General features: G+C 49.5%; 4 protein-coding genes across 4 annotated transcripts; 2 read left to right on the forward strand and 2 right to left on the reverse strand.

Moving 5' to 3' along the window:
- Positions 1-180: 180 nt before the first annotated feature.
- Positions 181-1,380, reverse strand: ABOM_003752 (uncharacterized protein; the record flags this gene model as incomplete). The annotated part of the gene is made up of 1 exon (XM_022530882.1): positions 181-1,380. The coding sequence occupies one exon, from the start codon at positions 1,378-1,380 to the stop codon at positions 181-183; it is 1,200 nt and encodes a 399-aa protein (XP_022390730.1).
- A 2,233-nt stretch (positions 1,381-3,613) lies between these two features.
- ABOM_003753 (TCP11 family protein) lies at positions 3,614-5,506 on the reverse strand (the record flags this gene model as incomplete). Its single annotated transcript, XM_022530883.1, has 2 exons — positions 3,614-4,504; positions 4,574-5,506. 2 exons carry the CDS (start codon positions 5,504-5,506, stop codon positions 3,614-3,616), a joined length of 1,824 nt encoding a protein of 607 aa, XP_022390731.1.
- Positions 5,507-12,282: 6,776 nt separating this feature from the next.
- cp9 (putative serine carboxypeptidase) lies at positions 12,283-13,458 on the forward strand (the record flags this gene model as incomplete). The annotated part of the gene is made up of 2 exons (XM_022530884.1): positions 12,283-12,523; positions 12,578-13,458. 2 exons carry the CDS (start codon positions 12,283-12,285, stop codon positions 13,456-13,458), a joined length of 1,122 nt encoding a protein of 373 aa, XP_022390734.1.
- Positions 13,459-13,532: 74 nt separating this feature from the next.
- ABOM_003755 (serine carboxypeptidase) lies at positions 13,533-13,961 on the forward strand (the record flags this gene model as incomplete). Its single annotated transcript, XM_022530885.1, has 1 exon — positions 13,533-13,961. One exon carries the CDS (start codon positions 13,533-13,535, stop codon positions 13,959-13,961), a length of 429 nt encoding a protein of 142 aa, XP_022390735.1.
- Between the last annotated feature and the right edge of the window lie 65 nt (positions 13,962-14,026).

The following is a 14,026-nucleotide window of genomic DNA, read 5'->3' on the forward strand; positions in this document are numbered from 1 at the left end:
GGTAGACCAGGGACACGTATGACAGTGCTGCACCACAGCAATGTGGACAAGGAGGGCCCCGTAGTTCATTAGCATATTATATTACACGTAATACCTCCCCACAGTATACCCAGTCTATATACATATACATACATGAGAGAAATCCCCCCCAAAAAAAGGAAAAAGGTCCACCACCACCACTCAATCTATCTCTAGAGCCCCAACACCCTCGCGCAAGATACGATCGCGCATAATATGCCAATCCAACCACGTCAGGCCCTGCAACAGACAATCGGCCAAATCATCCAGTTTCCCAATATCAACCACACCCGTCTCACCGCGTCTCCTCTTCTGACCTTTCCACTTGGCCAGATACGCCTCAACCCACCGCCGTAGCTCCTCCTCCCCCGAAACGGCCACCTTCAAGTCCCGGTCCCCATCCCCCAACGCATCATCCAACCACCCCCCAACCAAATCCATCTTCACCTTCTTCCCTTCCCGCGCACTACTCCTCCCCCCTTTCTTCTTCTCCTTCTCCACTCCATCCACGCCAAGACCATCCCCCCAATACCGGACCACGCGTTGCGGCTCCACGCCGAGGACCACCGGCGCCAAATCACCGGCGGAAGAAGAAGAAGAAGAAGAAGAAGAAGAAGAAGCAGAAGCCCGCCCCCTCTCCCGCTGCAACGCATACAAAACAGCATACAACATGCCCTCGAAGACGCCGACCCGCAGCGTCCACTCCTGCACGGCGCTGCCACCGCCCGAGCGGAACCGCTGTCTCTCGATGAGGACATGCGTGGGCTGGTATTTTTCCAGGAGCGTCGTGATTAGTACATAAGCCTGTTTGGCATAGGGCGAGGGATGAAACATCTCTTTGCCATCCTTGTCGTCCTGTTGACAAGCCAGTTCGTGGAGTTCATCGATATCAGATGGCTCCGTAGTGCCGGGTACTAGTAGTGTTGACCCCGACTCAGGTCCAGGTCCAGGTTCTGGGAGTCGTAGTAGATCCGAGACGGCCAATCGGCGCCAGGCGTTTAGGGTTGGTGGTGGTGGTACCTTACTACCACTACCACTACTAGTAGTAGTACTAGTAGTAGTGCCTGTTTTCCCTGTGGCACTGGCACTGGCACTGGGGACCAGGAGATGCGCAAAGGCGAGGTTGCGGATGCCCATGTCGATGCTGAGAATACTCAGGTTTCGGGGCTTTTTTTGCGTCTTGCTCTGGGGGGTTACAGAGTGGTACTCGCATTGGGCGAGCTCCGTCTCCAGTCGGCTTATTAGGGCTGCCTTGGGACCGGCGGAGCGGATGCCCGTTGCTTGGGCGATCTTTTGGAGCTGGGATGCTTTGAGGGTTGGGAGCCATGTGGCGGGGTTGAGGAGGGGTGGGGAGTAGCGCATGATGAGGTTTTGGAGAGGGTTGGTCGCATTTCACTGATATGTTGATGTGAACTTGGGTATTGATCTAGTGTTATCTGATCTACAAAAGCATCTCGGGCTTACATAATACAGTAGATCCTAGATTTTAACTACGTTAACTATAAAACTAAATTACCCCGTTGTAGGTAAGAACAACCATCAAATTAAATTCACAACCGGGAACATTCATATTCCCAATGCGCTAGAAATCCCAAGGGGAGTTGGGAATACTCTCTCCTCATGAGTCGCTCACTCAAACACTGGATTCGCCATCGCTCCGCACATAATTACCTTGGAGTATCAGTGTAATAATATGTGCCTTTTCTGGGAAGGCAGTATTCCCCATCTCCATGATCGGAGATTGGTACTAGATTTTTTGAGACTGCTGGGGTTTGGGGTGTCGTTCATTTCAGAGTTTATTATCTCCACTTCCTCTAATGAACTACAGCCAGCAAGCATATGCTGTTTTCTTGTTTTGACTAGGTTGAGCATCTCTTGCTCCTTTCGTTCATTTAAAGTGCCCAAGAGCTTCTTCGATTAGATCGTCCAGCTCATTCATCTCAAGCGTATCATCCACTGGAGTTGAAGTATCGTCGAGAATCTCTTCAGCAAACCCATTTCCCTTGTTAAGTCCTCTCCAGAGGTCCTTCATGCTCTAGAGAGCATCTTTCTGAAGAACTCCTTTAGCATGTTTACTCCGTTGGCCTGGTATGCGTGTCAGCAAAGCTCTCTTAAATCTCCGGGGGGTTGCCCTTCAACGATAGGATCAAGGCTGGTATGCCAATGCATTCCCAACCCGATGTGTGCAGCCTCTCGGTCCGTACAGAGTAAAACACAATCGGGGGAATTGATGGACAGCACGATCCAAACCCGTACGATCATTGAACATCCATTGTACTATGTATTATTTATCGTACGCGTCGCTTGTATTACCTACTACCCTCTACCACTACGAAATCCCAGTAGAGAGACGGAAAGTATTCAAGAAGAAAAAAAAGAAAAAGACTGAAGAAAGGATGAGGGCCCGAACCGCGATTCGAACGCGGGACCTCTCGCATATTAAACTGTTGCCAGTCTAGAGCTATTAAGCAGCCCGAAGCGAGAATCATACCACTAGACCATCCGGGCAGATGATGTAATGTTTGGGGTTTTGTTGGAAGTTGTTTTACAGAGCGTTGCTGAACGGTCGATTGTCTCCTCCCATCATCATCCAAGATCTGATAATATTGATTAATATATGGATGATTAGAAGATTCTTTGAAACTTCGTAACCAAGCAGATAATCAGAGGCTCGAATACGTAGTAGGTGCAATCTATACCTGGTATATGGAGTATACATGCATCTATAATATATATATCTACTTAGTTATAGCTACCATTATTCTCTCTTTCTTTCATTGCCAAGCTAAAAACTGAAAAAAAAGATTGAGAAGAGATAAGGGCCCGAACCGCGATTCGAACGCGGGACCTCTCGCATATTAGAACTGTTTGACCAGTCTAGAGCTATTAAGCAGCCCGAAGCGAGAATCATACCACTAGACCATCCGGGCAGTTCATGGGATCCTTTATCCCGAAATGTATATAGAACCATACACCCGCACGGCGCAGTAGAAACAGGGCAATGTAGGTTACGTTACTGGTAGATATAACCCACATAGGTAGCTCAGCAGTTGATATAGAGTAGAAATGTGTTTATTATGTTATCTATTGCTTTATCTTATCTTGTCTCATTTTACGCAGGAATACAGTCCCACTGACGGCAGTGAAGACCTATTCCCTGGAGAGTAACGAGATCGGGACCTACTAGTTAGTATTTTAGTTGCACACTACAATTCGACCTAAGTGACTAGTCCTTCTCTGGCTGCATATCAATTAATTAAACCTGCACCACTAGTCAATTTTAAGCTATTAGGATTATATATATATATATATAGATATATATTGTACACACTTTATCCCCCGGATCAATGCGCACGTAGTCGGAAAACAAGTTCCCTCCCTTCTATTCAAACATGTCCCAATGTGCGAGATGCCAAAAAGACGAACACCACCAAATGCCAATCGGCATTTTAATGTATGGATATTTTCCCCCGGTTGACGCCAGAACCAATAACGACCAATGCAAAAACGCTGAATTGCACGTCAAGAAAAGCGAAAAGAAAATCGAAAAGCATGGAAACCAGTGTAGAGAAGTCCTCCCCACGCTATGCCGACATCATGCCACGTCATGGTTGCTCATCACCACGTCGGCCGGCGACACACATTCGCGCACGTAGAGAATAGGCGCCCAGACTCGCCAGTGGAGGACACCCATATGCGCGAGTCGCATGGCAATCCGTTCAATGCCGTAGTGTTGCTGTGAGACTGGCGAGTGAGGGTGGCTCCGTTGAGATTCGCAGATAGCCAGAGGTGACATGTTGAGGTACTGTTGTGCAAAGCCCATGGTGGCTGCCATCAAATTTTCTCGCCATAAACTCTGGAAGTGTTGGAAGAGTTCCGATTCACCCAACAGATGGGTTTCCAGCTGATTTTCAATACGCGCCATGACGCTATCTGGGACCATAGTAATGTCGCAGCCATATGCCTTGCATGCAAAATGCGCAATTTCCAATGCAATACACCGTATGTTTTGTATCCACTGAGGCGACCGGCGTCTGCAGTCCTCACTTTCATCTATCAAGGACTCGATGCGAGACCGGAAGGTAGCGTATGCCTGTGCCTGAGCTGGATGATATCGTTTGAGCGGATTAACGCAGCGCTGAAAGACTTCCCAACAGATGTCAAGGGTGATTAGGCTCTGAAGACATGCCCGCAACTGCCACAGGCGATCAGAGTCGAAGATAAAAGTTTCCGGGAAACTTTCCGGAGTGTGGAACTGTAGCAGGAGATCGGATAGCCCACCAAACAAAATCGCAAGGGGGCGGAAGCTGTTTGGCTTTTCCATCCTGGTCAAATCTCGTTCATGTAGTTCTTGGTACCATAGTCGTGACGACTCCACGCGGAAGTTATCCCGTTCAATTTTGCTGCGAAAATACTCTTGCAGAAACGGTATAGTGTCTTCTATAAGTAGCACACGAAAGGCGCGGATTTGATGGTTTGCAACGTCCTATCTCAAAGTATTAGTGATTTTTGCCCTCCAGCCCTACTTGCAGCCGCCGAGAGTCGGATGGCCTACCAATTTCATAGCCTCCAGGATCGCAAACAGAGTCTGGAGACCACGGACAATCTCCAACGAGTTCTGTGACCGTGAACCTGAGCTGATCTGTTCAACCATACGGTCCGCCCATTCATCGCGCATTGGAGCGCAATGTGTCTTGAGCAATGCTGCAAGCCAATTCGCCACGTCGACCATATTCAGGACGCCCTTCCGAATTTGCTGCATCAGCAAAGGTACCTCGAGATTTTGCATCACACTCGGGTGATCTCGTTCCGGGACGAGGGTTTTCAGAACATCCTGCAAGGTGTCAAACAAAGACGGTAGTCGAGGCTCAAAGCTTTGCGGCTGGTCTGCCCACATATCGTCACACGGGATGAGCGGCTGCTGCGCGGCGCAGAATGCGTAGATAGTTATCTCGGTAGCCATGGCTTCCCAGTAGTCAGCAGCTTCCTTCCTTTTTCGTCGACCCTTCTCGCCGTCTAGATCCGGCTTGAAATGGAGATCGCGGTCGAAGTTCGCATCCATACGAAGGTTGATATTGCTCATGATACAGGGTAGATCGAGCTCGCTCAGCGTGCTTTTGGTGACTGGGGGGTATCTCTTGGCCGTGAGCAGCAGATTATATTCCTCCGCACCGAGGCCCAGCTCCTGAGGAATGCGCATTGCCTGTGAGGAAGGTGAGGGGGTGTTACTGCACGCGGGCTGCTGAAACGGCGACGAGGCCTGGTGAATATCATGGTCGCAGGCAAATGGAATGCCCTGATGTTGCTGGTTTGCCTGCGCCGGATCTTTGCTCTTGTTCGTATCCCGATGATCTAGCGAGTCGTTCTTGGGGGAATCTTTAGAGTGGCCGTTGCTCCGTATGGTTCCAAAGGACCCTCCGCGTTGTCCTCCTTCCCGGGAGCGGCGTCCCGCCGTGCCTCTTTGGTTCTTTGAAGGTCCATTTCCCATCCAGTCCCGTTGACAGCCGGGGAGGAAGTTGCTAGTCTGGGTGGTTGAGGAAGCTCGTGCAATCCGGGGAGGAACAAGTAGTAAATCAGTGATGAATAAAAGAAGTGTGGAGCGTTAGATCGTGGGGGTCACGGGCATTTCTCTTTGGATGGACGCAAGGCACCGCAACCCTCCACACTGTCGGCGGGGCAATTGGATGAAAGAGATCCCTTTCCCCAGCCCTTCAGTTAGTCCTTGCCTGAGGCCGAAGGGGGAGGGATTACGGTGAGGGAGGAAATAGTGCTCACCTGATGCGGGTAACCCGATGTCGATCAACCCCCGTTGATACCAAACAAACCCCCCCCAAAACAAAACGATCTTCAATCCTATCCGGATGATCTGTCTTTGGTATCGTCCGAAGTTGCAATAGCTGCGGCTTCCGTCCTTGTTCTCTTTCTTCCCCTTTGTTCTTCCTTGCTCTTTTAGGACCCTTTTTTTTTGGGTTTCTCCCGCACTGAAAGAAGTATAAAGGGCACGAGGGCGACAAGGGCCAAGTCAGTCAACCGGTCCACCAAGGGAGACGATCAAGAAAAAGAAAAGTTGAAGAACAGCCAATGGCTTTCTATGAGACCACTACCAAAAACTAGAAAGGTCGAACGAATAAACAAACGGCAATGGGTTACAGGAATGCCGAAAGGGAGTACAGGTCAAGCCACTTCCTTAGCAGAGTGGACGGGGATGGACGAGTGTTGATATAAGCCAATGGTATGAGATGGAACTTGGACACCGTAAGATCTGAATACAGTCATGCGACGGGAACAGAGAGAGAGAGAGGGAGCAGAGAGAAAACGAAAGGGAAAAAAAAGGAAAGAGTCGAGGCTGATGAAATTCTCCACTCGACCCTTCGAAGCATAGAATTCAAAGAGAGCGAGACGGCGAGAGACTGTCGGAAAGAGAAAGAGACGATGCAGACCAACCAAGGGTATGCCAAAGGCACTAATGGAATCAACGCTGGGTTCGGGTTAGTCGTGAAAGAAAGGATGAATGGGAACAGAAGGAGATGAAACTATAATGGTAAAAGAAAAACTTCTTGGTCCTCAAGCGCGCCACTTTTGGGGTGATTTTTCGGCATTTCCCCAGGGCCACGAGAGGGAGAGTGGGAAAGAAAGGCAAAGTGAGGCTGATCCATCAAAATTTCGAGATGGACGATTGCAGCCGTGAAAACAAATGACATCCGGAAACGTCCACGCCTATCGAACTAGTCGCATCGATGCTTGATGACGTGGGATGCGAGCAAGTCGGCAATGGAGTTTAGGTATTAGTTTAGTATATTATTGACTGTTTCGTTTTCTTCGTTTCCTGGCTGCATTACTGTTTAACTTTACCTCTCTGGATCTGCTGGTGTTTTAGTAAACGTTAGTTGGGTTGGAGTGGGGACTCTCGATGGAGACATCTTCAAAGGGGGAGGAATGGATTCCTAACGGTCGCGAAGGAGCTTCCATCTTCTCTCTCTCTCTCTTACTCCCCACGCGCGGCGATCCCCTGTCCTTCGCCACGTTGGAAAGGGGGATTTTTCGCCGGTCTCAGTAACATTCCTGATGACAGCCGACTAGGGAAAAAGAATAAATTAAAAAATCAAATCAAAAACAGGCCCATGGGATCATGTCCATACGATCTGTACGATTCCCCCCGGGGTTTCTGCGTGAGCCAAAAAAAAAAAAAAACCAATGCTAGTACCCGGCAATGCGAGAGAACGCGAGTCTCTCCCCAAAGATGCATGATATTACCGATATTAGAAATCAAGGATTTTATTAAATACTGTGAATCGCCACGGGCGCCACTGGTTCTTTGTTCAATTATTGCATTGGCTGTGGACAAAGAGAGCCAAGGAGGCGATCTCAGGAAAAAAAAAAAAAAAAAGGAAAAAGGTATGAAAGGCATTGCAGAAAGACACGGTCTTCGTTGCCGGAGTGAGCGTTCGGTGGATTGCAGCTTGTATGCCGCTTTCCGCGGATTGTGTTCAGATGGCTCTTGCGCAATGGAACAGGTCTTCAGAACCTTTTACCCCTTTAGAACGAGCTTAACGTAGGGGGGGAAGAGGGTATGTAGCAGAGAGACATTCCAGTCTTAAGCATATCAACTTTGGAGCCCTTAATACCCTCCCATGCCCGCCTTTCTCCCCTATTTTGGCTTTTTCCCTCCTCGAGCCTGTTTCGAGCCCTTTTGAATCCGTCTCCAGCTGCGTACGCTAGGCATGATCCAGTGCGTCGGTGTCACGCGCGGCCATACCAGACGATGGAGACGGCGTTGGCCCTGTTGTGTACTATACGGAGAGTACTTGGCATATATCCTTGATGCTAATGGGGTTGTCGACGCTTTACTTCACACAAAACGGGTGGCCACGAGCATCACCTCGGGGGAAACGTAATTTCTTTTTCTTTCAACTTGAGAAATGACGCTGTTGGTACTGTGCCCGTGATCGGACTCACCATCTACTTCCAACGATCGTATGGTGCATGGGAGAGACCTTTCGCCCACCGACATTTTTTTTTTTTTTTTTAGTTATTGCAATCGAGTCTTCAGGGCCCGTCGGCGGGATGGCTTGTGGCGAATGACGGCAGGGAATAGGAGAGTCCCATCTGAGAAACCTTGTCTCGGGGGTGGTGGGACGATGGGGATATTCCCTGATCCACTCCCCCAGCAGCTTGATAGATAAATCTCCCAGAATTCCAGTCGAAAGTGGATCACGCGCGGTGAAATTGGCTAGTGGGCTTCTGCCGCGCTGATAATCACAGCGACATTGTGTTTTTGTAGCCTACCGGGGTTAAACCCCTGCAAGTTCCAAGGGGACCAGTACAGGATGTGGAATAAACTCCTGATATCTCGAGTGATCCCCGGGATAAGGATGTGGATCGGCACGAGAATTCTCAAAATAAACTCTGTCGGTGGTGGTGATGTTTTAAAGCTTCTTTGGATTTCAGCAGATGTTAAATTTGGTTTGAAACCTGCGGCAATGGTGAAAGAGGATCCCCGTATTGCGTACAAAGAGGGATGCTGAGGGGGCTGGAACCTTGACCAGACTGCAAAAGAATCGAAGGGGGCGTACGAAGGAATGGGTGTCGCTTGCGCTTGGCGCCTCACTTTGCAAATGCACTGATCACAAAAACATTCGCCTCATTCCGGAGGCCACCGGAACACTCCCCGTTTGCATCAAAACTTCTATAAAAGAGCGGTGTTAATTTGATCCCACGGGATGTTTTAGCACGGAGCACGAAAAGTTCTTTTGGCTTGACTTGTCCACTGACTGCATTCTGCACTCGTCAAGGCGCGCGCCATGGAGAGGATCTGTGACGGGGACACAGTCGTGTGGATGTATAACTGTCGCATCTACTACTCGTATTTCTGCGAACTGCTTTGTTGGATGAGGGTCTCACGTGAGCACCCATCAATCCACGAAAGCTGCACTAAATGCTCCCTGACCGCTCCTGGCGCATGGAGACACACTTTGGTGTATACTACTACTAGTAGTAGTATGGACTGTGAATATAGCAGGACTAATCACATCATCCTGACATGCAATACAAAGCACATTCGTGATACCAGAGGTGGTGCCTGGTAGGATAGCGTATCAAGCATCCCATGGTTGGATTTTGCTTATTCCTTCAGGAATGGACGAATCTTAAGAAATGTGAGATGCCAATGGCCGTGTAGTTCTACATGCACCAATCCCCAGCTGCTGAGGGCGATGAAACAGTGGGATGACGATAAAGAAGTTGCCCATGTCCTCGATATATCTATTAAGCCTGAAAGCTAGTCCTTGTTGAACTAGTTGTAGGACCATGGAGCCAGTCATGGTCAGATCCTCTTGCTTTTGAACCTTTACGAGAGACGTATCATGACTCGCCCATCTTTAGTGTAGGATATACCCTCGATCTGCAAAGCAGAGAACTTATATTCGTGCTTGCTTGGCTTATACGGCATCTTGCATGTATGAAGTCAAAGCCTCGGGTCATGACCCATCCACAGAGACAGCATTTAACAGGGAGAACGCATCTCCGTCGACCTTCATATTATCCGGAGGCAACTCCTTCTGGTGTTTGACCAGCGCTTCGGCGGCAAGATAATGCCCATGCGCCACGTTTGTACTCTCCGTAAAATCGAACAGATTTCTATTGTCGCCAATCTGCACATTCGTCCGACCACGATAATATGGTTCCAGCGTCCCAGGGAGCACAACCAAGGCACCGACGCCAAAGATACCAGATGGCCGGATCACACAAGTTAAGAAGTTGCCATGAGTTTAGTCTTTGTGACTGCCTTCCATACACGCAGTTATATAAGAGTGTTTTGCAACAGGAATATAACAAAGCAGGTCTTGAACAGGGTATCTTCAAGTGCAGTCATCATGAAGTCCTTCTTTTGCTCCCTAGTTCTACAGCCACGGTTTTAGCCCTAACTGTGATAAACACTATCATCATATAATACCTCCCCTACACCACACTCCCCAATGTCCAACAGCTACCTGATCAACCACATTCTTAGACTATACCAAATTCCAATAAAGCCCTACCCAGCAAAAGAACTAACCGCCGCCCCCGCCGCAAAATAAACAACCTTCATCCTCCCCCGATCCAAAAACCGTTCTTCATCCGCGCTTAACCGCTCGCCCTGCGCCACTAACGCCTCATGAAACGCCTCGTAATGCGCCTGATCACGAAAAACAGCCTCCGCACAGCAGTCCCAGGTGAATTCCCTGGCAACGGTGCTGGGGAGGATGACTCCCTCGCGGCGGGGGGGGAATGGGGATCAGTCACGGTGGTCTACCTCGGGGATTTGTCCGTGGTGTTTAAGATAGGCTCCTCAACCCGGGGTAAATAGTATCGTTTGTGAACGGTAGGGAAGCGGTCAGGGCCGAGAATGTCCTTGAGGGGGATGTGGTGGTTCTCGTAGTGGGATTTGAAGGCAGTTGGCGTGATGCCGGGCTTGCGGGGGAGGAAGGCGAGGAGGGTGTCGATGAGTGATGGACTCGATTGAATACCCAGAGGGAAGTAAAGACAGTGCCGGATCATGAGAATCCATGAAGGATAGAGCCCCGATATATGATCTAATCCAACCCATCATCTTCCGAGTAAACACTAGTTGAGGGATATATTTGTTGAGTCATACTGGTTGAAGACTAAACCCTGCAGACCATTAAACCAATGATCATCTCTAACGCTTTATCGGGTTGTTTGTTCTATTCTGTAAGAAGCTCAGACTAATATTCATCTACGGTGGCCCTGAGCATGTGCGAAGACATGGCCTTTGCTGATATGCTCATCGGTGGGACCAACGCTATTGCTCCATCTAGCTCCTAGAAAATAGCATGCGCTAGCGAACCCCGTGTGAACTGGTCACGATAATCTCCCGCTTACTTCTTATCAACTGCTGATTGAATCAGATAGGCTGCCCTCTCAGCAACCGCATACACAGCCATCACTGGGCTTGCTGCCTAGGTCGGCAGCGGCATTGAGGGCTTCCTCTGAAGTAGGCGACGTGGGTTCAAGGATGAGGGGAAAGGCAATCTGAGACTGATCTTCATCGTCGAAGATTTTGTAATATTTCTGATAAGGGGGCGGTTGGCGGGACGCCAGAAGTCGGTTTGAAGTAAGTCCGCCATTGTTCATGAAGTACAAAGTTTGGTCTAGGAGGAGAAACTTGGAAGGGAAAGACCGACAGTTGCAAGCAGGTCGTGGATATAAACAATAGGCTTGATGAGTCCAGAATAGACAATCATACGGACTACCCCCATTTTTGATACAATGGCGATACATCACGATGCTTGACAAGGTCCGTCACAATCAAACATCAGCCAGGTTTAGTGTCCATTGTAATGTAGATACATACAAGATCTAGACATCGATCGGCAATAATACCCGTATTTATTGGCATAAGTAAGTCTGTAGATCAAAGTTTGTTGGCCACCAATTGCGGCTGAGAAGTCCACTTTCGATCTCAGGCTCCAGTTTTAGTTTATTTAATCTCCGCTACGATCGATCCCTTCCTATGTCTGGACCTCGGCGAGTCAGGATGACTCTCTAGCTTCGATTCGACGGAGGCTTGGTCCAAGAATATTATATATATAAATTCTATAGCTTGGGGGATTCGAAGCCTGAGGAAATACTGTTTCCGAGTTAGGAAGTACGGTCACGTGGTCCGTCGATGATTGACCCTAACCCTGAGCCCTATGCTACGTAGTCTTGTTGAAAAGCTCATTCTTCAGATGTCTTGATCCACAGAGGACAGTGGTTTCTTCTGAATTACACTCTCGAGAATGGTAAGGAGCTTGGGTGATGGATGATATTAGCACAATGTGTGGTCCTCCACTTGAAAGGGGAAGCAACTTAATGCCGAAGACCATGGCTACAACATAGACAAGACATGGACACTAGGCACTTCTCCAACCGAACAGTTGCAGGCTACTATTCCTCTGTATGTAGGGAGGATCCGAGTATGATTTAAAGGGATTAAGTGAATGATCATTAAACTACTGCTAGCATCCGTGATGTGCGCGGGTGAGATGGAGACGGCCGTGCTCAATAAGCTTATTGAGGGCAATATCCGGAAGCCTCACTACCACCAGGTGCCGCAGATGTTACTATGTATACCGCATGGCCAACCACTCTTACCTTCCTTCGCTCCGCCTTGTATATCCTCATTTTAATGGCGTTTTGGCTAGATTTACAGAGACGTTTTGTATACTTGGCTGTGTAGGTCAGAAACACTCGGGCCTCTGTGGTTCATCGGGCGTAAACGCAATGAACATCGCAGCAATATATTCCTTCATATATTCTCTATGGGCAGTCCCTGCCTTCCTTTTCCCACAGACAGTTCGAGTGCCTACCAATAGATCTCAATATGAGGTTCACTCATTGCCTAATACTTCCTTGCCGCTGAGCTGGGCTGGCCGGCTTCCTGTTCCTGAAACGCCTCCAGGTAATTCGTTGTTCTTCTGGCTCTTCGAGGCTGAAGATCCTACATACGATGAAAACCTCATAAGTCCGTCCCGTCACCGACAACTTTCATTCTGGGGAGCATAGTTAATTGGCATAGTCTGGTTCAATGGAGGCCCCGGTTGTTCGTCCCTGATAGGGCTCACCACAGGAAACGGACCGGTCTCGTTTGACGGCAATTCCACTCGTCTCATCCAGAACCCACACTCGTGGACCAAGCTAGGCCACGTCCTCTACGTCGACCAGCCGGTAGGAACGGGATATTCGACTGCAAGTAACCCTTATCCTGTCCCAGACCACGACCGCGTCACATCCGACTTCGACCAATGGCTCCGGAATTTCTTCGCCCTGTTCCCTCACCTCCGTAAAAAACAGGTACATATGATCGGAGAGTCATGGGCGGGAATCTACATCCCCTACTTTGCCTCCGCCATGGTCCAAGGGCAGGACTCGTTCCCCATCAACCTCTGCTCCATCTCCATCGGCGACGGCACCATCGGGAACGCCGCTGCTATGTCCACCGTCACAATCGGGTCATTCATGCGTTCTCAGAAAGAGATCCTCCAGATCCCAGATGAGATCCTATCCGTCTTCACAGAAGCAGAAAAGACCTGTGGATTCGACCACATCCTCGAAGCAGCAAACCAATACCCGCCCAAAGGCAAGATCCGCATCCCCGGAAACCCAGAGAACCGGAACTACAAACGCCACCAGCTCCTCGACGCTCGTAACTTAGTCGATGAAACATGCAACCTCGAGCCCACCACACCAGACATGGTCAAGGCGTCCATTTTGAATTCCACCTGCTACGGTCCCTGTGCGACCTTCGCCACGGCTTTCGATTACTTGGGCGCCATGTCGGCCTCGGGCACAGGCAAACCGTGTCACGATATCTACGACACCCTCAATGACTGTGATACCGTCGACCCCCTGGGCCTCCTAGCTCCTACTTCAGCCGTACAGACGTCCAAGTCGCACTGAACCTACTCCCTGCCGCAGCAGGGAAGGACCTCAGTGGAAACAATCTTTCTTCTCCTCCTCCTCTCCCCTCCCCAATGAACTTCGCCCCATGCAACAGCACAATCCTAACAACGCTTTTATCGAGTACATCTCCCGTGGCCCCAGCGTATTCTATCCTGCCTGATCTCGTCACAACCCACAATATCCCGCTTCATATTTACTCCGGCGAGAACGACTTTCTCCTCAACCATTTCGGCACCGAACTGAGTCTCCAGAACATGACGTGGAATGGAGCGCAAGGGTTCTCCCAAAAGCCTAACCGACCCTTTTTCAGCGATAATGCTGCACCCTCACCTTCCTGCGATAAGGGAAATACAACGGAGACGTGTGACGTTGAAGCGGGCGTCTGGGGGTCTGAACGCGGGGTGACTTACCATCTCTTTTGGGGGGCAGGCCACAGTGTGTATGGCAAGAAGCCCCGCGAGATGTTTGCTTATGTGCGAGATGTTGTTGTGGCAGGCTGAATGTTTGCCTCTTATTATTATTCTCTTTGTGTGTGTGTGTGTGTGTGTGGTGGTGGTGTGTGGGG

This window comes from Aspergillus bombycis, assembly GCF_001792695.1.
Source record: "Aspergillus bombycis strain NRRL26010 chromosome Unknown contig00026, whole genome shotgun sequence".
NCBI classification, from domain to species: Eukaryota; Fungi; Ascomycota; class Eurotiomycetes; order Eurotiales; family Aspergillaceae; genus Aspergillus; species Aspergillus bombycis.